This window comes from Silurus aristotelis, assembly GCF_946808225.1.
Source record: "Silurus aristotelis genome assembly, chromosome: 10".
Lineage (NCBI taxonomy): Eukaryota > Metazoa > Chordata > Actinopteri > Siluriformes > Siluridae > Silurus > Silurus aristotelis.
In genome coordinates this window covers 28,710,164-28,733,787 of record NC_139583.1, presented here as the reverse complement: position 1 = coordinate 28,733,787, position 23,624 = coordinate 28,710,164, and the positions used below count along the sequence as shown (strand labels likewise).

Below are 23,624 nucleotides of genomic sequence, written 5' to 3'. Positions count from 1 at the left end.
CAGAAGCACTTAATTTGAACGAGACCGTGTGGCTTAGTCTGTGTTTATAAACCCATGTACGCTCTCATAAGCACCATTTGGAGCAGTAAGTCTGATTAGCATGTCCTTGGGGAAACCATATTAGTGCCTCTAATGGATCAGATCACAAAATAAAGCATTACTGCTGCAGCCAACATAATCATTTAATGGGAAATGAATTAACACTTATCTGTGTGTGTGTGTGTGTGTGTGTGTGTGTGTGTGTGTGTGTGTGTCTTTTTAACTCTGCTATCACTTCCCAAAGTGTTCACTGACCCGTGTAGATGTGTTCATTTGTAATTATTAATATTAATGTAGTAAACGAGGTTCACAATCGTGTTACATCTCAGCGCTGTTGCATTCCGTATTTTGATTGGTCAACAAATTTACTACTGCTGCTTTGTAAAAAAAAAAAAAAAAAAGGGCTGCGTTTACACTAATCCGGATTTGAAAGCGCCGTTTTCCAAAATTCGCACATCCACACGTCTGAAAACGTTTATGTAATGACTAAAAATAGAAAACGTATCAGTGTGGCGATGGCCAAAAGTCTGTTTTTTTTTTCTCTCAGATCTCAGATCTCAGATCTGCACAGCTGTGATTGGTTGTTACGTTGTGAGGAAGCCGTTGCCGTGACAGTACAGCGCCACCTACCGTGCGACTATACACATGGAAAACATAAAATGTTCTCTGACTCTGACGTACATCAGAGATTATACATGTAAAATTATTATTTCAGATGTTTAATATGGTCTTCAAAATATCTTGAGGGAATTCTGCATATTTGAGTCTGGAAAAGTCTGGAAAAGTCGCATTTCTCCTCACAAAAAAAATTCATATTCATATTTTGTTTGGAACCCCGGTCTTTACATAAACAAAATATGAATATGAATTTTTTTGTGAGGAGAAATGCGTTTATTTAACATTAATGGAAGGAGTCTTCAGCTTGTTGAGGATTTGTGGTGTCTTTAGTAACATGATAAGCTGTTACTTTTGGTTTATTATAGAAAACGGAGAGAATGGTGACAAAATGGTGATAATAATGTTGTCACTTTCATACATGCAGTGGAAGACGAATGATGAGGAACAGAAAAGATCATCTGGTCAGAGTCTTTCTTGCGTTTGTCACGTGACAGCAGTACTGGCTCTGTACGGGAAACACAAATAAATACTCGAACCTACAGAAGACTTTGTAGGTGAACTAACTATTTTTCATATCACACACCCATGATGTTTATGAAGCCAACAGAACATTTACGAATCCCTTCACTGAGACAACTCGCTAGTAGTCTCAAATAATATTGAAGATTGAATCCTTCTTTACGTTGCATTACACTGTATATTTCAGTAAAATAATAGAAGTTTGGGATGGTAAGATTCTGCGATTCTCATCGGTGCATCAGCGTAAAAGTTAGCGATTGTGATACGAGTTGGCATTTGTATCGCGATGCATCTTTTTTAATATACTTACATCAGTAAAATGACAATTTATTTATATCTATATTTCAAATATTGGTCACAAATTATTGATTGATTTCTCCTCTCTAAACCGTTTCTCGAGCGCGTTCTCTCCCCTGCTACGTGAAAATGACGGATCACGTCACGAGACCGAGGCGTGTCCTGAGAGTCACATAGAATACAGATTAACATGGCAGAGGTAGAGCTGTAACTTCCTAGAGACAGAACGGGAAAAGATCTTTTTTCTTTTGCACTACAAAAGTGTGTGTGTGTGTGTGAAAGGGGCCATGCGTTAGAAGTCAGAAGGTTCTAAAGTGTATTGATGATTTGCTGTCTGTCTGAACCAAAGATATAAAAGTCAACTGTAACATAGCGAATTGCATGGCTTCATTTTTTTAATTGCATCGTATTGCATTGAATCGCATTGTGTTGAATGAAATCGAAATCGGATCGCACCCCGTGGTAATGGGGGGGATGAATCGTATCGTATGGGTAGCTGCTTCATATGTATCTTTAATGTTTCGTTGGCTATGCATCGAGATGCGAAACGCATCGACCTCAGTTATGAAGACGTGCATCATTTCTATAAAGGTGGTAACACGTCTCATCACTAATCTAACGTGATACTGTATCTTTCCTCCTGTTCCTGCTCCGCCTGTCACTTACATGGATTTTATTCTTTTGATATCATGGATGGTTCGTGTATATGGATTTCATTATCGTGTTTCAGTGACTGATCTTTATTTGGGAAAACGATTAGAGCTCGAACTAATTACTGCAGCACCGATAAGCACTCAACTGCCGGTGTCTCCTTTTTCACACACACACACACACACACACACACACACACACACACACACACACACACACACACACACACACAAGCGAAGCGTTCCTCATTGTAAGAAGAAGGAGAACCGGAGATCCTCCTCCAGATATCATCATTCTTCTGTTCATCCACAGCTTTTTCAGTATATTAGACCTTTATAAATGTTATTAAAGGTGTATTCAGATCACATTCTAAAGACAAAGGTTTTGTAATTATTAATATATAACCACGGTTATAAGTGTTACAAAAATGGCCAAAAATAACATTATACACTTGTTTCTATAAAAACATCTCATTCACAGGGATTTGGAGATCTGATGGGTTTAGAGGTGTGAGATATGTGTGATACGTGTGCATCATTTTTTCAGCCAAATTCTTACATTTAATCAGTCAATTTAAAAAATAAGACATTTTGGCTGTTACCAAGCAAAATAAATCAGTATCAACTAAATTCCTTAGACCTGAGATGTTGTATGGTTTATAGACAGTGGCATTGAGTAAAAGACAGGAGGTGGAGCTGGAGGTAGCAGAGCTGAAGATGTTAAGATGTTTATTGGGAGTGACGACGATGGACAGGATTAAAAATGAGTTTGGAGAGAGGTGAGGGAGGCGAGATTGAGATGGTTGGGACATGTGCAGAGGAGGGACATGGGGTATATCAGTAGGAGAATGCTGAGGATGGAGCCACCAGGAAGGAGGAAAAGAGGAAGACCAAGGAGGAGATTTATGGATGTGGTGAAGGAAGACATGCAGGTAGTTGGGTTGAAATGGGAGAAGCTGAAAGAAGAAGAAGAATGCAGAGGAAGTGAAGTGGCATTTAGATGCGTTTACACACTGTTTAATGCAGAGGGACATGCGATGCTTTAACCTGCACTTACAAACGCATAAATAGTTTTGATATTAAATAATTAAAACAGCAAGCAAGTCACTTTTAATGAGTCGTTATAATTACAGTTACTCAGGGACACGAAAAAGTGCTGTGGCTTTTTTAGGATCAATTTTTGTTAGGTTTCTTAATATTAACTTCCCGTTTATTGGACTGTTGTATAGAATCAATATCTAAAATTTGAAATCGTGCTGGTTTTTTGGAGGTTTTTGAGTGAATAACGATATAAAATTATATAAATTTCACATCATCATATATGTTTGATATATGATTATTCTTCTTCTTCTTCTTCTTTTTCTTTCGGCTGCTCCCATTAGGGGTCGCCACAGCGGATCATCCGTCTCCATACCACCCTGTCCTCTATATCTGCCTCTTTTACACCAACTACCTGCATGTCTTCCCTCACCACATCCATGAACCTCCTCCTTGGCCTTCCTCTTTTCCTCCTACCTGGTGGCTCCATCTTCAGCATTTTTCTACCAATATAATTCATGTCCCTTCTCTGCACATGTCCAAACCATCTCAATCTCGCCTCCCTCACCTTGTCACCACAACATCCTACATGTGCTGTCCCTCTAATAAACTCATTTCTAATCTTGTCCATCCTCGTCACTCCCAACGAAAACCTCAACATCTTCAGCTCTGCTACCTCCAGCTCCACCTCCTGTCTTTTACTCAATGCCACTGTCTCTAATCCATACAACATCGCAGGTCTCACCACAGTCCTATAAACTTTCCCTTTCATTCTTGCAGATACTCTTCTATCACAAATCACTCCTGTCACTCTTCTCCACCCACTCCACCCTGCCTGCACTCTTTTCTTTACTTCCCTAACACACTCTCCATTACTTTGCACTGTTGACCCCAGGTACCTGAACTCCTCCACCTTCTTCACCTCTTCACCCTGCAACCGCATCACTCCACTGCCCTCCCTCTCATTCACACACATGTACTCTGTCTTACTCCTACTGACTTTCATTCCCCTTCTCTCCAGCGCATATCTCCACCTCTCCAGGCTCTTCTCAACCTGCTCTCTACTCTCACCACAAATCACAATATCATCTGCAAACATCATAGTCCAGGGAGACTCCTGTCTGACCTCGTCCGTCAACCTGTCCATCACCACTGCAAACAGGAAAGAGCTCAGGGCCGATCCTTGATGTAGTCCAACCTTCACCCTGAACCAGTCTGTCGTACCTACTGCACACTTTACTGCCGTCACACTGTCCTCATACATGTCCTGCACCACCCTCAAATACTTCTCTGACACACCTGACTTCCTCATACAATACCACAACTCCTCTCTCGGCACCCTGTCGTACGCTTTCTCTAAATCCACAAATACACAATGCAGCTCCTTCTGTCCTTCTCTATACTTCTCCATCAACATCCTCAAAGCAAATAAGGCATCTGTGGTGCTCTTCCTCGGCATGAAACCATACTGTTGCTCACAGATGGTCACCTCTTCTCTCAGCCTGGCTTCCACTACTCTTTCCCATAACTTCATGGTGTGACTGATCAACTTAATTCCCCTGTAGTTACTGCAGGTTTGCACATCTCCCTTATGCTTAAAGATCGGTACCAGCACACTCCTTCTCCATTCCTCAGGCATCCTCTCCCCTTCCAGAATCCTGTTAAACAATCTGGTTAAAAACTCCACTGCCATCTCTCCTAAACATCTCCACGCTTCTACCGGTATGTCATCTGGTCCAACCGACTTTCCATTCTTCATCCTCTTAATCGCTGCTCTCACTTCCTCCTTACTAATCCTATCTACATCCTGCTTCACCAACTCCACATCCTCCAACCTTCTCTCTCTCTGATTTTCCTCATTCATCAGCTGCTCAAAATACTCCCTCCATCTTCTCAACACACTCTCCTCACTAGTCAACACATTTCCCTCTCCATCCTTTATTGCTCTAACTTGCAGTACATCCTTCCCAGCTCGGTCCCTCTGCTTGGCCAATCGGTATAAATCCTTTTCTCCTTCCTTAGTGTCCAACCTCTTATACAGTTCCTCATATGCCTTTTCCTTGGCTTTCGCCACATCCCTTTTAACCTGCTGCCGCATCTCCTTGTACTCCTGCCTACTTTTCTCATCACTCTGTCGATCCCACTTCTGTTTTGCCAATCTCTTTCCCCTAATGCTCTCCTGCACTTCCTCATTCCACCACCACGTCTCCTTGTCTTGCTTTCTATTTCCAGATGTCACACCAAGTACTTTTCTAGCTGCCTCCCTCATCACTCCTGCGGTAGTTGCCCAATCATCCGGCACCTCTTCACCACCACCAAGCCCCTGTCTGACCTCTTCCCTGAACCTCACACTACACTCTTCCTCCTTCAGTTTCCACCATCTTATTCTTCTTTCAAACCTTACTTTCCTCCTCTTCTTCTTCGCCTCCAAAACCATCCTACAGACCACCATTCGATGCTGTCTAGCTACACTGTCCCCCGCCAACACCTTACAGTCTCCAATCTCCTTCAGGTTGCATCTCCTACACAGAAGATAATCCACCTGTGTGCACCTTCCTCCACTCTTATATGTCACCCTATGATCCTCCTTCTTCTTAAAATACGTGTTCACCACTGCCATTTCCATCCTTTTAGCAAAATCTACCACCATCTGCCCTTCCACATTCCTCTCCTTAAAACCATACCTACCCATCACCTCCTCATCACCTCTGTTCCCTTCACCTACATGCCCATTAAAGTCTGCCCCAATCACCAATCGTTCTTTCTTAGGTACACCATCTACCACTTCATCTAATTCACTCCAGAATCTTTCCTTCTCCTCCATCTCACAGCCAACTTGTGGAGCATAGGCACTGATGACATTTATCATCATCCCTTCAACTTCCACCTTCACGATCATCACCCTATCAGAAACTCTCTTCACCTCCACTACACTCTTACTGTACTCTTCCTTCAGAATCACCCCTACACCATTTCTCTTCCCATCCACACCATGATAAAACAGTTTAAACCCACCTCCAATGTTCCTGGCCTTACTCCCTTTCCACTTGGTCTCCTGAACACACAACACATCTACCTTTCTCCTCTCCATCATATCAGCTATCTCTCTCCCTTTACCCGTCATAGTACCAACATTTAAAGTACCAACCCGAACCTCTACTCTCCTACACTGCTCCTTTTCCTGCCGTCTCTGTAGACGCCTTCCTCCTCTCCTTCTCCTCCTTCGGCCAACAGTAGCCCAATTTCCACCGGTACCCTGTCGGCTAACGATACCTGTGGCGGTCGTTGTTAACCCGGGCCTCGACCGATCCGGTATGAAATTCTCATTTGTGATCCGCATATTTGATTTGGCACATGTTTTACGCTGGATGCCCTTCCTAACGCAACCCTCCCCATTTACCCGGGCTTGGGACCGGCACTAAGAGTACACTGGCTTGTGCCCCCCTAATGGCTGGGTTGATATATGATTATACATTTTACAAAATTAGACATTTTCTGCCCCACGTGATGCATTTTAATAAAAACGCACTCTCATTAAACAACAATTGCGATGTTGTGGTAGAGGATATATAACGCACCCCCCTCGAAGGGCCTCATAAATGGATTTCCACACGTGTGAAACTGATGAGACCTTAAGGTTTCCTTTAAGTCGTTTTATATGACTTTGATGGAAGGAGTCTCCAGTGTCAGTTTATTCCTTGCTCCTTTATTTCTTCTTTCTTCTCTTGCAGGTGGAACGAATTGTGGACAAGCGGAAAAACAAAAAGGGCAAGTGGGAATATCTGATCCGATGGAAAGGCTACGGGAGGAAAGAGGACACGTGGGAACCCGAGCATCACCTGCTGCACTGTGAGGAGTTCATCGACCAGTTCAACAACCTTCGCCTGCAAGATCGGCGCTCCAAATCCACCAAATCCAGCACCAGGGTGCGGGACACTTCCAGATCCCAAGGAGAAACACGGAAAAAGAAAAGGACTAGCGGAGGAGGAGGAGGACGAGGGGGAGCAGCACTGGGACCAGGCGTCCCACATAGACCAAGGAAAATGAGTGCAGGGAAAGTGTCTGGGGATAAACTGAGCAAACCGGTGATTTATAAACGAGTGAGCGCAGGGCTGCAGTTTGTTCCTCCGATCAGACGTCCGACAAACGGAATTCAGAACGGAGAAATGGATGGCGTGCATTACAGGACTACTGGCAGGACCCCGGGGGTCTCGAGCGGCCGGGCGGAGAGGATGATGGGAGAGGTGGAGATATGTGGAGCTGCTGTACCACACAGAGATGATTTCGGTAAGGGAGATTTAATGAGCCACTTCCTGGATTTATTACGATGTTGGAGTGTCCTCGGTTATTATGAAGCTTTTATAATATAGAATTATATAGCTGAGGCCAAACTTGATCTTAATCCAACTATAAAGCAAAAGACTGTAATATTTGGTCTTTATGTGTAAAACCTCATGATCAATGAACCTCAACTGATTATAGCGGATTGTATTTGTTTTATTATCAGAAAAATATGAAAAGAAAGGTGCTTGTTTTCATGTCACATGTACTTTTTGAAGAAAAGAAAGCTGGGGTCAGAGTGCAGAGTCAGCCACGAGGGAAAAGGGCCTTGCACAAGGGCCCCAAGAGAGCCAGCATGGCAATTTTGGGGCTTGAACCCTCGATCTTGATCCCTGATCTTCCACCTCCCCACCTTCTTCACTAAGCGATTGTTGGTGTGTGTTTGGATGAGAGTGATATAGAGCTCTGACCACAACCCTATTGAAAACCTATGGAATGAATATGAAAATCTTCTAACCTTCATCAGTTCCTGACTTTACTAACACCCTTGTGTCTGAATCTTACACAAATCTCCACAACATCTACTGGAATATCTTCCCAGAAGAGTGGAGGCTTTTTATTATAGCAAATGTAGACTCAAGGTGGAATGAGATTTCTTTTAACCCTCATAAGGTCTTCGTTTCCTGTTTACAAATCTGGTCTTTGGGGTCTATATGACCCCAACAATTGATAGAGAAATTATACAAAAAATATACATTTTTAATTATACAAATAATATATATCTTTTTTTGTTTACTTCTCATCGATTCATTAATGCTGTGTTTTGGGAGATATGAAGTACTTTTGTACCTATTTACCACACAATTCCTCAACTACACCATAAGCTTGCATATGAAATATAAATTTTTTATGAAAAAATCACTTAAATGATGATCTAAATTTCTGATTTATGCTGGATTTATAGATTTTTTTTTTGACAAATGAAGAAAAAATATTGAGTTTTTTTCACATTTCCCATTCATTTCAATGTGGGGTCATATTGACCCCGAAGACCAGAAGTGTAAAAAATCTTTTTACATACCTTCAGAACAACCGAATCAAGCCCAGTTTTTTTGTGTGTGTATAGATAGATTATGTAGGAAAAGTCACAAAATATTATTCCACTCAGATGAAGGGAACCCTTTTTTTTTATCAAGGAAAAGTCGATTGGGGTCATATAGACCCCAAGGACCGATTAAAGGTTAAATAGCAGATAAGGAACGTATGGTCAGGCGTCCACAAACTTTTGCTTGATCTTTTCATTTATCCAAAAAAATGTACTTCCTTTTTTAATATAGTTACTGCTCAAACCATGAGAGTTATTATAGTCATAACTAACGATACTGTAAATCATTTGTGAGATTTATTACTGTATAAAAGAAACTGCCACTATACAGCAGTCATTGTGTTTTCTAAAAGGGATCACAGCTCTTGGAATTAACTCTGTGTCAGAAGATGATCCTCGTAAAAGCATCTGTTGTGTGCAAACGAATAAAGCTCAGCTGGCGTTTCCAGTCCCTGCTTTGAAAAGGGAAAAGATGTTCAAATAATTGTTGCTGCTTGTGATGCAAATTGTTGTCTGACATTTTCCTTGCTGCAGGGTCGGGGTTTATCTTCTTATGAATGTCACCTTCACCAGTGTGGGGCTTCTCAGAGAGGCTGATGCTCATCGTCTATGCAGATCGCACCTCACTGTTACTTCCGCTTAAATACAAGCCCAGTGTGCACTCTCCATTTCCAAAAGTTTGTGGACAGGTGACCATTTATCCTCTTTTTGCTGTTATAATAACCCTTACTCTTCTGTGAAGATGTTCCACTAGATTAGGTGGAGATTCATTCATCTATAATAGTGTGAGTAAAATCAGGTAGTGATGTAGAAGGTGAGGAGGCCTGAGGTGCAGTCAGCGATCACATTCATTCCAAAGGTCTTCAATAGGGTTGGATCTTCCACTCCAACCCAGATCTTCACGGAGCTGGTGTTGTGCACAGGAGCATTGTTGTGATGGAACAGCTTTTGGGTCTCCTAGTTCAGGTGGATAAGTAGTGTTCATCCTACATTTTTCTACACTGGTGGCTGGTAGATAGAATCGTTCAGAATGTGTATTATAGAATTACTGTAGAAAAACACGTCTTTATTCAAAAGCAGTGGTGGATGAAGTACACAAACTATGAATTTGAGTTAAAGTAGAGATTCAGTCAGTAAAACGTGACTCCAGTAACTAAAAGTGTCCCTTTAAACTTTTACTTGTACTTAAATATCCAAAGTAGTGATTTATTATAACTATAATGTTCCTGTTATCATTTTTATCACAAGATTCTTAACTTAATCACCTCAGTTATGTGTAAAGACTCGAATGTGACTCTCAGCACACTGATCTATTAATAAATAGAAACACCTTCTTTTCAACTACTTACAAATAATCACGTATATCAGGTCACGTGTGTTGTGTCGAGTTCGAGTCTGGAGTTTCTTCATCATTTATTCCTCTCTAAATGTTCTGCTTGATGTTGAACTGATGCTGAACTGTATGTCGGTGATCAGTAGATGCACCGAGCGCCGATCAAAACACGTGTAAAACAGAGCGTGCGCTCGATCCTGATTGGTGACTCGCTGCGTGTTTCACCAGTTACGTTTTTATCCTCGTAAATAAAAAGGAACAACTGATTTCGCAAAATGTAGTAGAAAGTAAAAGATTTGAGTTTAAAATGTAGTAAAGAAAAAGATTCAAAAATGGAAACACTGGAAAAGCTCCTTTAATACAGTAACCAATTACATTTACAACATTTAAGTTTGTGGTCAGATGAATTTATTTATTTATTTTTTTTTTTTACCAAAATGCATAATACTTGCAACAATTTATTGGTTACTGGCTGCAATTTCTGACCTAGTGCTGATGGTATGATTAAATTATAGTTTTTGCTTCTTTCTCCTCTGTAGCTTGCTCTTGGTATTCACCAAATGCATCATCTCGCTCCAGGATGCTATTTCTGTAACCAGGCTAGAAACATTTATTTTGTTGTGCCACTTGTGATTAAACTGTAGAGCAACGACCTTCCCTGTTTATTTCTTAAGCCATTTTTCACTGCCGATTTGCGCTGCCTATTTGAGATGCGATCCATTGATGGAATCAACTGACACTTTAATTAGATTGTTGTGACACAGAGAGAGAGAGAGAGAGAGAGAGAGAGAGAGAGAGAGAGAGAGAGAGAGAGAGAGAGAGAGAGGAACAGTAGACGGATGAATAGATTTGACAAGAAGAAAGATGAATGCTTCCCCTGTAATGAGTTGTACAGTTTGAGGATTCGACTGGGGAAGAAACGAGTGAGAAATATACAGGAGTTATGCACAGCTTCTAATGCAAAGAGACACCAGAGGGTAAAGTTCAGACTTTAAGCGAAAAAAATACACCAGGAATTAGAAGACGATCGAGATTAAAAGGAAGGAAATGCAAACTGAGCAAGTCCTAATCATCATCTAAAATCAAGGTTTCTAAGCAGGATGGATCCCGTTGGCTAATATGGTTTAGAAAAGCTGGGAAATGTTTAACGACCTCACAAATGAAAAATAAAAAAAACAGAACATATAAACAGTGTTTGGAGATTTTTTTAATGATCTGGTGTACATTTGTGTGGGTGCTGCTGGTTATTCTCCTGAGCGATGCTCTTCACTGGACATCAAGAGCCACCGATAGATTTCTGTCCAAACGAAATTCGGATGTTCTCCTTATTAGAGACCTGCACTCCCACGGGATTTGACACAAACGAGTGTGGCGCGACAAAATTGGTGAATGGTAAAATATTCATGTTGCAGGGAAATAAATTCATTCACGGGAATCCCGCAAAATACTGTTCTGTATCTACTGCACAAAAGCAACAAAGGTCTGAAGCGCAGGACAGAAGAATCACAGAAAGAGTGCTACAGAAATCACTTCATTATTAAAGAAAGGAACGAACAACACAACAAAACCTTCACCTGTTTGTTTGTTTTTTATATCGTTTCAGTTGATGTTCAATTCTTGAAAGATTCCTTGTTCACCTCCATGTTCATCATTTACACAAAAAGTCAAACTTAAATCAAATGAAATGGTCATTTTTCGTTTCTGGACTGAAAAAATCGGTCTCTATTTGCGGGCAGGAGCGGGAAAAGACTTAAATATAATAATATATATTTCTCACTGAAAAATCCGCCCCAGGTTTCTACTCCAGATGTTCCACCACTGTCTAAAAGGCCACTCGTGTTAATGCAGCTTCGGGTCGAAAGTTCCATCCATATTTACACCAGGAAGCTTCTTCATGTCCAAAGTTGGTTCACCGAGGCACTGAATATGATTTTCTTAGCAATGGATAAAGATTATGAACATTACGTGTATGTAGTTCAGGTTTGTTGACACCTGACCATGTGCTTCTTTTTGAACATCTCATTCCACATTCAGTTGCCATTTGCTCTTATAATAAGCTCCAATCTTCTGGAAAGATGTTCCACTAGATTTTGTGGAGATTTGTGGAGAAGTCATGTACTGATGTAGATGTTGAGGTGAGGAGGCCTGGGGTGCATTTAGTGTTTTGTTTTATTTCCGAGCTTTTATAGCAGGAGATCTCCTATTCCAACATGTACAGAGCATATTTTCAAACAGCTAGCTTTAAGCACAGGGGTATTGTGTTGTTGAGAATGTTTTCTATGCCATATCTTTTTTGGATGTGATATTTTCCCTTATGTCTATCCAGATCTCACTGAAGAAGGTGCCCACGTCTCGGGCTGTTTCTCATCCTTGCATCATCTGCTGTTACATAACATTTCAGTACTTAATTAAAAGGAGATCAAAGAGGATATCCAGAGAGATGTTTTGTTGTCTCTAGCATGAGGATACATCTCTGTTGATAAAGTCTGTATAGGCTTAACGGCTTAGACACTGAGCTAACAATCCTTCACCCATACAGTCTAGAAATGTTTTCTTTACACTTAAAAGTCCAGAAGAGACTGACTGTATTTATGTATGCATGAGAAATGAGTCTGGAATGATAGAAGAACCAGAGCATGGCTTTTAGTTTCGGAGAAAGAATAAATTGGTAAGCTGTATTGTTAGAAAGTTGGACCAAAATGGACTTTTTCCCAGGATGCAAATGAAGAATAGAAAGTAGTACCAGTGAAACCTAAACTGCTAACTCAGCTTTGGGTACACAAGGTTTCCTGCCAAACAGCAACACCCTTTTTCTTTTTTTTTTTTTTTTTTTTGAGAAGTAGAACTTGTTCCAATATGTTGCTTCTGTTTGGCTGAAACTAAAACATACCACCCACCCCAACCTTTTGAAGATGACATTAGACAACCCCAGTATATGTGACTACTCTGAGAATCTCAGCCAAGAGTGAGTCACTTTTTCTTTAGTCCAACTGAGTTTTACCTTTAAGATCTTATGAAAGTGGTTCATTTCTTCATAGATGTTTGGAGGATAATCGTGGAGTCTGCCAAGACTTCTTCTAGGAGAATCTTATGGATCCAGCATCTGCGCTGCATGATAGACAGTCAGGTCCTGGGAGGCTTCATTGGATTGCTGCCATTCTTGAGAGAAAACACATACATTTGCGTATATTCATATAAAAATAAATGTTCTTGCCAAAAAAGAAGATTGTCGCACATCTCAATTTAAGGTCAGAGTGCAAGGTCAGGTCTGATCTGGAATCAGTTAAAGGAAGTGTGTCAAGGGCCTTGCTTAAGGTCCATCAGCAGCAGCTAGGCAGTGCAGGGTCTTGATTTCACAATCTTCTGATCAGCAGCCCTGAGACTTATTCATGTAGACACCAATGCCCCTCAAATGCTAATCACAGTATCCAAGGAAAGACTCCAAGGCAAGCTAATTGCATCTAGACGTTCTCATAGAGTGGCGCCAATGGGGACTACAATCCACGATAATACTGAAGGCAAATCTCATTCGGGTACAATATCCGGGGGGAGTGAATGCTCACCAGATGGTTCATTACGGCTTTAAATAATGACACAGATTGTTCAGAAATTTGGCCGAGAGCAAGATTTTCTCCTTAAAATGCAGCCTTTCAATCTAAACCCTTCCCCTCGAGCATGAACGTAATCACCATGGTGTGTTAAAACTGTCCTTGCATGTTGGACAGATGGAATAGTGTAATAGAAATCCTTGGTGCTTATCTATATTCTTTCACCGTTATCCAGAAGTCGAGGAGTCCAAGAGGCAAACAGATTCTGTTATGCAGCTTTGCAATACATGGATGTTCAGGAATGCTGGGGGAGGTGAGCTGAGCTGGTTAACCATGCCTGCAAGCATGGGGCGAAAAAAGACGCAAGCAGTCAATACTGTACATCCCCTGTAGCTGTGTACTCTTGATTTGATGGGATCCCACAGCTCTGAACCTCACAACGACAAATCAAATCGATTTTTTTGAGGCTACTGTTATGCAAAAACCTCCAATGTGACTGTAAAACAAACTGAAAGGTAGTTCCAAAGAATAAAGAATAAATCCAAAGTAAATCCAAAAAGTTCCTGAGGTATCTCACATAGGGAAACAGTGCTATACTAGCAGCTAGAGGTCAACCAATTCATCGGCTTTGGGAATTAATTGTCACCGATAGTGTCCATATGCATACAAATAGTTTTTCCGGGTTGCATCCGTTGCTGGAGCGACTGAGGAGCTCCACTGTCATAACAAACATGGCCTGTTTGGTTTTTACATGGGAGTCTGCGTGGTGTACAGAGAGCGCACGGTGCATGAATAGAGAGATATATTTATTATTTAGCATTTAATAATTATATAATTATAATTATTAATTAATTTCTGGGTTTTTCCGTAATAAATTTCAGTACTGTTTTTTTAGGAGTGTTTGATCCAATATCTATTAAAAAGCTATCGGTTGATTAATCAGTTATCAGCAAGTCGGATCTAACCTAGCTCTCGTGTCAGTAAAATCCGCTAGTGGTCGATCTCTACTAGCAGCATGGGTGTGTAACCTGAAGTTCGTACAGGATGTAATGCTTTTTTCCAGCCGCTGTTGTACTTGTGTTTTGTTTCCCCTCTCAGTAAAAGCACACAGCCAGATCCAGACACAATCCAATAATATGCTGCTTCATTTGTCTTCAGGTTTATGTAGAAATTGCCTTGTCGAAGTAAGTCAAGGTGAGTGGATTTAAATTCCTGAGGGTGTTTTGTCACTGGTGTGAAGGATTTCATCAGTTCTGCTGGATCTATTGACAGCGTGGTGAAACATTTGCAAATGATTTGAATGACTAAAAAGCATTGCAGGCGTATTAAACAGAGAATCAAATCCAGTTTCGTAGCATGGCGTTCCCAACGTTGCGTAACAAAATACCTGGATTTATTCCCTTTTTTTTTTTAAATATACCCGTAATGTAAATGAAATAAATGTATAATAAAATACGGTGACGATTTTATTAAGGAGAGGCTTACGTTTTCAGTGTTAGCGTTAGTCTCCAGGGAAATGGTAACTCTGATTGGAAGTTTGGGGGTTCAAGCCCCAGAATTGCCAAGCTGCCAGTCTTGGGGCCCCTGAGTTAGGCCCTTAATCCTCTGTGCTCCAGATAATCTATAGATATAGATAATATAACTGTGCTTTAATGTACATGTGACAAGTATAAAGCACCTTTACCTTTTAGACCTTTGTAGCAATCAAATTAACGATTTGTCTTTTTATGATGACGTATTGCTAGATTCGTTGATACTCTTCATCACACATGTGCAGGTTCACCGCTCCCGAACGGAGACGCGCATTTACACAGTTCAGCCAAGAGGAAGCTTGCCGAGGACAAAGGCTACGTTTTCGACAAGAGGCTGAGGTACAACGTCCGGCAGAGCGAGGCAAACTACAGATTCAGGGACATCATAGTGAGGAAGGAAGAAGGTTTTACACACGTCCTGCTGTCCAGCCAAACATCTGACAACAATGCACTAACACCAGAGGTATGGCACATTCAGTAAAAAGCTCTTTTCTTTGTATAGAACATATAACAATTATCCTGAAGCAGCTTTAGAGAATGAAATCAATTACGAATAGAAATTCCAGCTTTAGGAGTCTTAAAGAATAATGATCAGTCTGGGATAATGTACTGTAATTACTTTATAATTTAACTCTTACAGTACATAATTTAGCAAAACAGAGCAATTTACAGTACCGTATAAACTAAACAGTATACGAGCGGCGAGTTCGCAAGTTGAGGGCGGAGCATATACGCTGCTACGTTTGCCTACAAAATGTCAAATATTTCTACAATTTTGACGTATTGTGTTTAATATCAGAAAAAACGTAAGTCGAACCGTCGTGACTCGCGGACCATCTGTATATTGTGTTCAACGTTTTTATGAACATTTTGTCAATTATGTTGTATTCAGGCAGAATTTCTTGTTTGCTTAATTCCAGTTGTTGCGATTATGACTCTCGTGATCAAATGATAAAATGCGAGTGATAAACATGTAAATGAACTTGGGGGAAAAAATATCTCATCTCTATCACTCTGATTAATTGCTCTTTAACACTTTGTAGGTGTAATTAATCTCCAGGCTTAATGGCTTTACGATCCGACCGTGTCTTCCTTCAGTAAAGAACTCAGTGGCCTGTGATTATCATCATTAAAGTCTAATAAACGAGAAGATGCTCAAGTTGTTAATATAACTAATCAAATTTTAAATGAAATAAATGTGTTAAAAGACGAGTCATTTTAGATTTTAGTTTCCTTCATCTCCTAGCTACGCTCCCAGCTGTGCTAGCATACCTGCTATTAGCAGGATTTCCATAAATACCGTTTATAACATTGATAATTGACATGAAAATGTTGTTGCACGGTTTAAAGAGTTTCTGCTGCATTTTAAGTTGGTTTTGTCCTGAAACCCGTGAGCTCTATGGACCTCTGTGTGTGTGTGTGTGTGTGTGTTGATGAAGCTTCCGCCATTATGCTTCACAGAGCTCTTTAGTTTTTCATGACTCTGTTTGTTCAGAAAGATAGACGGATTACTTTAGTCATCCAAAAGGGAAACTCACAGGTAGCAAACCCTGTGTTCTTTTGTTTAACCGAATTTTTGGCAAACCCTGATGCATTTTCTTTTCCTTTTTTTCGAAAAATCATTATGGACATTTCGATACCTTTATTCTTTTTTTTATTCAATACTGGAAGAAAGAAGAAAATGTCATTTTATGGTTTTTATATATATATATTTATTTATTTATTTATTTATTTATTATTATATATTTTAGCAAATGGAAAATATAAGCCAGAAAATCCCACCATAATCTCTTAACTTTTGATTGGGTGGGCAGCCCAGAGCCAACCCCAAAGAAATAGAAAAAAGTAAATATAATAATTAATAAATAACGTAAAATAAACCCAAAATGTACAACATTCTTCTTCTTCATTCCAGATTATTAAATTAATAATTTACATAGTCCATCAAAATGTATGTAAATGAATTTAATTGGTAATTAAAATTGATTCATATATAATGTTTTGCACTAGAATAATTTTTACCAGGAAACGCGGTTATGAATTTATTCGAATAGAGAAAAAAACATTTTATTAATTGAATCTTCAGTCGACAATAAAGAAATTAGCTATCAAGCTTTGCGCTAAACTGCTAAAGAGCTGTGTGAAGGTCTGTAACCTTGTTTGGATCAGTAGGGTCCAGTGAATAATTAGAATTTGTTATTCATTGTAAGGAAATGTTTTTTATAAAAGCAGCATGCTTGTTTCAGTGTAACTTTATCCTCAGGCAAGTCTCCTTTATCCTCTGAGCAGCGAACAGTGTGGGTTTAGTGCTAGCGTTTATCCGCGCCTCTCTTCCTTCCGGCTTTTGGTTCTGTCTGTAAATCGCTTTAATTCTCTCCACTTTACAAACAAGTGCTGTCAAGAAGCAGAGAGACGAAAAGCAGTGACTCATCCCCGAGGATGGAGGCTTACAGAGCAGATTGTTTTCTTCTGTTCTGGTTTCTGGGGTTCTGTGAGCGATAAGTGTGTACATCCCACTCGTTCGCGAGACGACTAGATATCTAATTTGCTCAACGAGGTGAACAATGAATTAAAAATTTAGCGTCGGATGTTGGTTTTTTTTTTTTCATTTCTTTTAAGCTACGCCATTTCAAGGAGACTTGAATAAATTAGAAAGGAAAAAACATGATCTGACAAGAGATGCTGACCAATAACAATGAAAAAACTCAACACACGATAAAGACCCAGAAATACGTCGCTTTGTACTTATCGCATGTACGTTACAGCGCAGTGAAGTTCTTTCTGCGCATATCAGAGCGCAGGGTCATGATGCAGCGCCCCTAGAGCACAGAAGGTTAAGGGCCTCGCTCAAGGGCCCCAATTTAACATGAACTAACTCCAACAACTCAACTCTGGGAAGTGGTCACTTAGTGGTCATCAAAAGGTCAAGGATTCAAGCCTAAATATTGCCAATCGGTGCAACCCAGACGAGGACGGGTTTCTCTCTTGAGCCTGATTCCTCTCAAGGTTTCTTCCTTATGCCGTCTCGGGGAGTTTTTCCTTCACCACAGTCTCCATCGGCTTGTTCATCAGGGACAAACTCACACTTATAAAGAACATATACATTTTTCATTACCACATTATCTGTGTAAAGCTACTTTGCGACAATGTTCATTGTTAAAAGCGCAATACAAATGAACATGAATTAGATTGAATTGAATTTACACTGTATGTGATCATTGATATGTGATGAAGACATGGAAGATACAAATCATGACTGCTATTCGATTTTATGAAACAATATGAAAGTCTGGAGCAGAAATTGCGACTGAGGTTACAAAATAAAAGAATCACTTTAGATATTAAAGATGTAAGCAGGCAGATGATGAGGAAAAGGTTCTGGAGGATCCCTGTGGAGATCCCGACAGGTGTAATCAGACTGAGAACATGTGATGTCTTCGTGCTGGCTGTTTCGTCCTTGATTATTTCCTTCAAGCAGCTGTGAGATGGATGTAACATCACCCTCAACACCAGCAATCATTCGTTTAATGTTTGTCACTCAAAGGTTTCTGTGGTTAAAATCTAAATAACCCTTTTTTTTTCTTTTTTTTTTTTTTTTTCTGTCTTTTCAGGATAATGCTCATTTTATTTTGAAGGTGTTTATAATCGTACAGAAATATGCTTCTCGCCTGTTCCTGCGTAGCGCTAGCGTTTATTTATAGCAGCGTTTTCTGTCAGGATTAGGCGCACTGGTGCTCTGAGACTATAATAATGAGTTGGAGGAAAAAGAGTAGATTCCTGTCTTATAATTAGTTGCTTTCAAAGCTCAGTAAATAGCTGCATCTAAATCCTTAAATCCCCTCCAGCTTGTATTTGCTACGTCACAAAGTCCATGTCAGGAGCGGTTCATACGATCGAATACAATTTTGAAAAGTTTGAAGAGTTTGTCGAAACCATTTAATGTTCAACTATAAAAGTTGTAAGAAAACAAGAAAAACACGGGTCAAGGTAAAACAAATGCGATTACAGTAGAGACATCAGCACCATCGCAGCATTCGCTTTTACTTCGATCGAGGAAACGCGCGAGATTTTCACGATATGGAGATAACGACATCTGTCATGTCAAGATCAAGAGATTATTTTGAGAATATCAAGAAAATAAGAAAGAAAATATATTATAATGCACAGCCTTTTAGGACTTCCGTAGAATGCAGTACATTACGATAAAAAACAGCTTCACAAAGGAAAAAAGTTTTTTAGGTCCAAGGTCAAATGTTTATGGACACCCGATCATCATATTTGAATGTTTTTTTTACATGGTTTTGTGCACAGGGGTCATGTCATCCTGGAACAGGTTTGAGTCTCCTTCTTCAAGTGAAAGAAAAAATTCACTCTGTGGCATCACGCCATATGTGTCCCAATACTTTTGCCTATAAATAAATCTAAGTAGGATTTTTTTTTTTTTTGAGCTGTAAGTCAACTCTCCTTTCTCTTCATTCTTTCCCCGAAGCTGGCCCAGCTCTCACTCCATTTCTTTTTTTGTTTCCCAGATCATGAAGGAGGTGTGTCGAGCTCTGGGTACAGCGGCGATGGACGACAGTAAGCTTCTGCTGCTCAGTGCAGTAGGCAGCATCTTCTGCAGCGGCCTGGATGCCTCGTACCTGATCGGCCGCCTCTCCACCGACCGCAGGAAAGAGAGCAGCAGAATTTCTGAGGCAGTGAGGTAATAAACCTGAGAGGGGTTTCCTAAAAGCGTTACAGCCACAAACTACAGAAATGACTATTAAATAGATGAAAACACGTCTCTTTCTGACTTCCTCTCTCATTACATTTTTGACTTTTTCACTTCGTACATTTTAATAACAGACTCGTTACTTTAGTTTTAATCAATTCGGTGACATTTCTTCTCGCTGCTCCGTTTTCAGCCCATCAACCTTTGAGCAGTTTTTTTTTTTAATCTCCCACTGGTGCATCATCTCCTGTCTCTCACACACCACAGACGTAGACTAGTTTCTGAAGCTCACAATGAGCAGGCAGTAGGCAGTAAGAAGTCTGGAGTTAACGTGGATGAGACAGAGGGAGTCAGTGATGGAAACATGACTGAGAACAGAGACATATATAGTATATTTTGTTTCATGCCATTAATTAATAATGTCGTCCTGCCACACAACATCTACGGTCCTGCTCATGCTTCTGCATCCCATTCAAGTATTTCTATTTCTAATAAACACTCCTTTCTCAAAGGAAATGCTGTAACAGGATTCCTGGAGCTCAACACAATCATCATTACTGTCAGAATGATTCGAATAATTATGGTTATTAACATTGTGCAGCTCTTCGGCGCGTTCGTTCTTTTAACTTATAACCTCTGCTTTCTGAAATCCGCACTTTTCATTCATAAGTTAATTATGAACTGAGTGATGTTGCACCCTGTAAAAGGGGGAATTGCAATGCAGTGTCCGAGTCAGAAGTTCAAGTCCACCACAAGTTAATTGCTTTTTTCTTTATTCTTTTTTTTTTTACAGAAATTAGTCATTTAATAACATTTTCCATGAACGGCATATTTATAATAGAAAGCCTTTCTAATCTAATCTAACCCTATTAAGCATCTATAAAGTCTTATCTAACATGTACGACACTTTATAATACGTAATATCTACGCATAATGCCTTACATAAGCCTATAAAAATGCTCCTACACAGTTCATTTATAATACCTTATGTATCATGCATTAAACCATATAATATTTGACACAAGTTTGTAAAAATGTTCGTAAGCAGTCCCGAGCATGTACGATGTGTTATAACCACTTATACCATCTTACATAAGCCTGCACAAATGTGCATTTACTTTTAAGCATGTATCTCATAGTACTTAGCTCAACCTGTATAAATGCTCTTAAAAACACTATAATGTCAAATGTTTTTGGACACCTGACCATAAAATTGGCATGTGCTTTCTTTTTTTAGTCCAATGTGCCGTCATAATAAAGAAAAAATTTTTCAGTCAGATGTCCCAGTGATTTTGTCCATATAGTGTAGTGCAGTCCTGAGCATTTATAATGTGTTATACAGAACATGTTACACCTATATAGAACCTGCATAATGTTTAGAAATGTCCAAAGTGTAAATATTTTGTGGGAAGACCATTGTTATCCAGCACTGCCTCGATCATCCTGGGTATATAATTCACCTGAGCTGCACAGTTTGTTGCTGGGACCCTCTTCCACTCCTCCGTAATGACATCACAGAGCTGCTGGATGCTAGACACATGTCGCTTCTCCACCTTCTGCTTGAGGACCCCCTCAGGTGCTTAATAGGGTTCAGGTCTGGAGACATACTCGGCCACTCCATCACCTTCACCTTTAGAATGGCAGTTTTCATCTTGGTGGTGTTTTTGGAGTCGTTAGTATGTTGGAAAACTGCAATTCGGACCAGTTTCTGAAGGGAGAGCATTATGTTCTGCTTGAGAATGTTACAGTACACGTTGAAATCCATGTTTCCCTCAATGAACTGCAGCTCCACAATACCAGCAGCACTCATGCAGCCCCAGACCATGATGCTACCACCATGCATGACTGTAGGCAACACACAATTTTCTTGGTTCTCCTCACCAGGGCGTCACCACACATGCTGGACACCATCTGAGCCAAACAAGTTTATCTCAGTCTCATCAGACCACAGGACATGGGTCCAGTAATTCATGCTCTTGGACTGGTTGTCTCCAGCAAACTATTTGCTTCTGAAGAGGCTCCTTCTGGGATGATGGCCTCCAAACTGACTTGTTGCAGTGTGTGTTTAGTCTGAGCACTGACACGTGGACCTTCCGCTTCTGCAACCTCACCTGACGCACAGCACGAGGACTCGACTTCTCTGATGGACCCTTGTGAGGTCTGTTCTGCGTGGAACCCGTCTTGGAAAACCTTTGTATGACCCTGACTGCTGTACTGTAACTCAGTTTCAGGGTGTTACTGATCTTCTTATCAGCTTGTTCTTCCTTGTGGAGAGCATCAATTCTAATTCTCAAATCCTCAGAGAGTCTTTACCATGAGGTCCATGTTGAACATCCAGTGGTCAGTATGAGAGAATTGGACTAAAAGCACCAAATTACATGATATACACATTTGTATGGTTCTGTCAAGCAGACAAAAACATGAACATGATGAATAGGACATGTGGCTTTGCCTGGTTACACACGTACAGCTGTTATCACTGAGAGTGTACTCACTTTGGTTGCCAGTTATTTAGACAGTAATGTCTGTATGTTGAGGTATTTTCAGAGGACAGTAAATCTGTACCACTACACAAGCTGCAAATAAAATACTTCAGGACATTCTCCAGTCCATCATATCACCCTATTATTTTTTATTTTCCTCTAACAGCATGACACTGAGTATTTTATTCTTCACTTATCTGATTTATTAAAAGATATACTTTTTAGGCAAAAAGATTCATAGCTGAATTATTGTACAGTGTATTCTTTTTCTCAGTTATACTGCGTTTGATGTTTTATAGATCTTGACAACATGTGTCACTCCCATCTCACTCCTGGCTCACCCCTGTCTCACTCATATTGCACCCCCTCTAACTCCCGTCTCACTCCCATCTCACTCCTGCCTCATCCCGTCTCACTCCTATGTCATGCCCACCTCACCCCTGTTACTCCCATCTCTCACAGTCTCACTCCTATTTCACCCCCCATCTCACTCCCGTCTCACTCATGTCTCACCCAGTCTCACTCCTATTTCACTCCCATCTCACCCCTGTCTCACTCCCATCTTAATTCCGTCCCACTCCCGTCTCACTAATGTCTCACACCCGTCTCACTGCAGGGATTTTGTAAAAGCCTTCATCCACTTTAAGAAGCCCATCGTAGTGGCCATCAACGGTCCCGCTCTGGGTTTGGGCGCATCAATCCTTCCCCTGTGTGACATTGTGTGGGCCAGCGAGCGGGCCTGGTTCCAAACTCCATGCGCTGCACTGCGCCTTACACCCTCGGGCTGCTCCTCATACACTTTCCCTCAGATCCTGGGAGTGGCTCTGGTGAGTGAATCATTTCATCAGTTTAGATTTGAAAAATAATATTATAATGATCTATAAACACAATGCACATGATCTCAAAACACAAAAGCGTTAAACAATCTATGAAGACAAATAAAAAAAATGTATTTAGAAATTATTGATCATTTTCCACACACGGCACACCCACTGTCTTTCCTGTGACTGAGCTGTTACTGTAAAAAAAAACTGAACCGTAAACAAATTAAAGCAGGAAATAAAGTTTCATGTTTGTAGTAGAAAGAGGTGACTTCTTTCTCACGTTCTGGTTTGTAGGCCAATGAGATGCTGTTCTGTGGGAGGAAGCTGACAGCACAGGAGGCGTGTAGCCGAGGTTTGGTCTCGCAAGTCTTCTGGCCGACCACCTTTAACCAGGAAGTCCTGCTGCGGGTGAAGGAAATGGCGACCTGCAGCGCCATGGTAAGTCTTTAACACTCGTGTTGTGTCTGTTCGAATCAGAATCATTTGGATAAAAAAAAGAGAAGAAAGAGGTACAACGCAGACATTAATTCATCTGTTCTTATGAATATATTACAATGCTTTATGAAACATGATGTTAATTTAGGCAGATGTTCATGCTTTCAAGGGTTATGACAGAATTATGAGGTACTACATATGTGATGAGTCG

General features: G+C 40.4%; 1 protein-coding gene and 1 long non-coding RNA gene across 2 annotated transcripts in view; one reads left to right on the top strand and one right to left on the bottom strand.

Annotated features, from left to right (window-relative positions):
- Window positions 1-23,624, top strand: part of LOC310732456 (chromodomain Y-like protein 2) — a 48,183-nt gene that overhangs the window by 18,614 nt on the left and 5,945 nt on the right. The window contains exons 2-6 of the mRNA XM_083553042.1: window positions 6,893-7,448; window positions 15,206-15,423; window positions 19,490-19,662; window positions 22,771-22,981; window positions 23,273-23,416. Coding sequence (XP_083409168.1) covers window positions 6,893-7,448; window positions 15,206-15,423; window positions 19,490-19,662; window positions 22,771-22,981; window positions 23,273-23,416 — 1,302 coding nt within the window. The remainder of the gene's footprint in view (window positions 1-6,892; window positions 7,449-15,205; window positions 15,424-19,489; window positions 19,663-22,770; window positions 22,982-23,272; window positions 23,417-23,624) is intronic.
- On the bottom strand, window positions 20,938-22,757 carry LOC310732582. Its single transcript, XR_014535516.1, has 2 exons — window positions 22,634-22,757; window positions 20,938-22,548 (listed from the first exon to the last, which is right to left on the bottom strand). It is a non-coding gene; the product is annotated as an uncharacterized lncRNA (long non-coding RNA).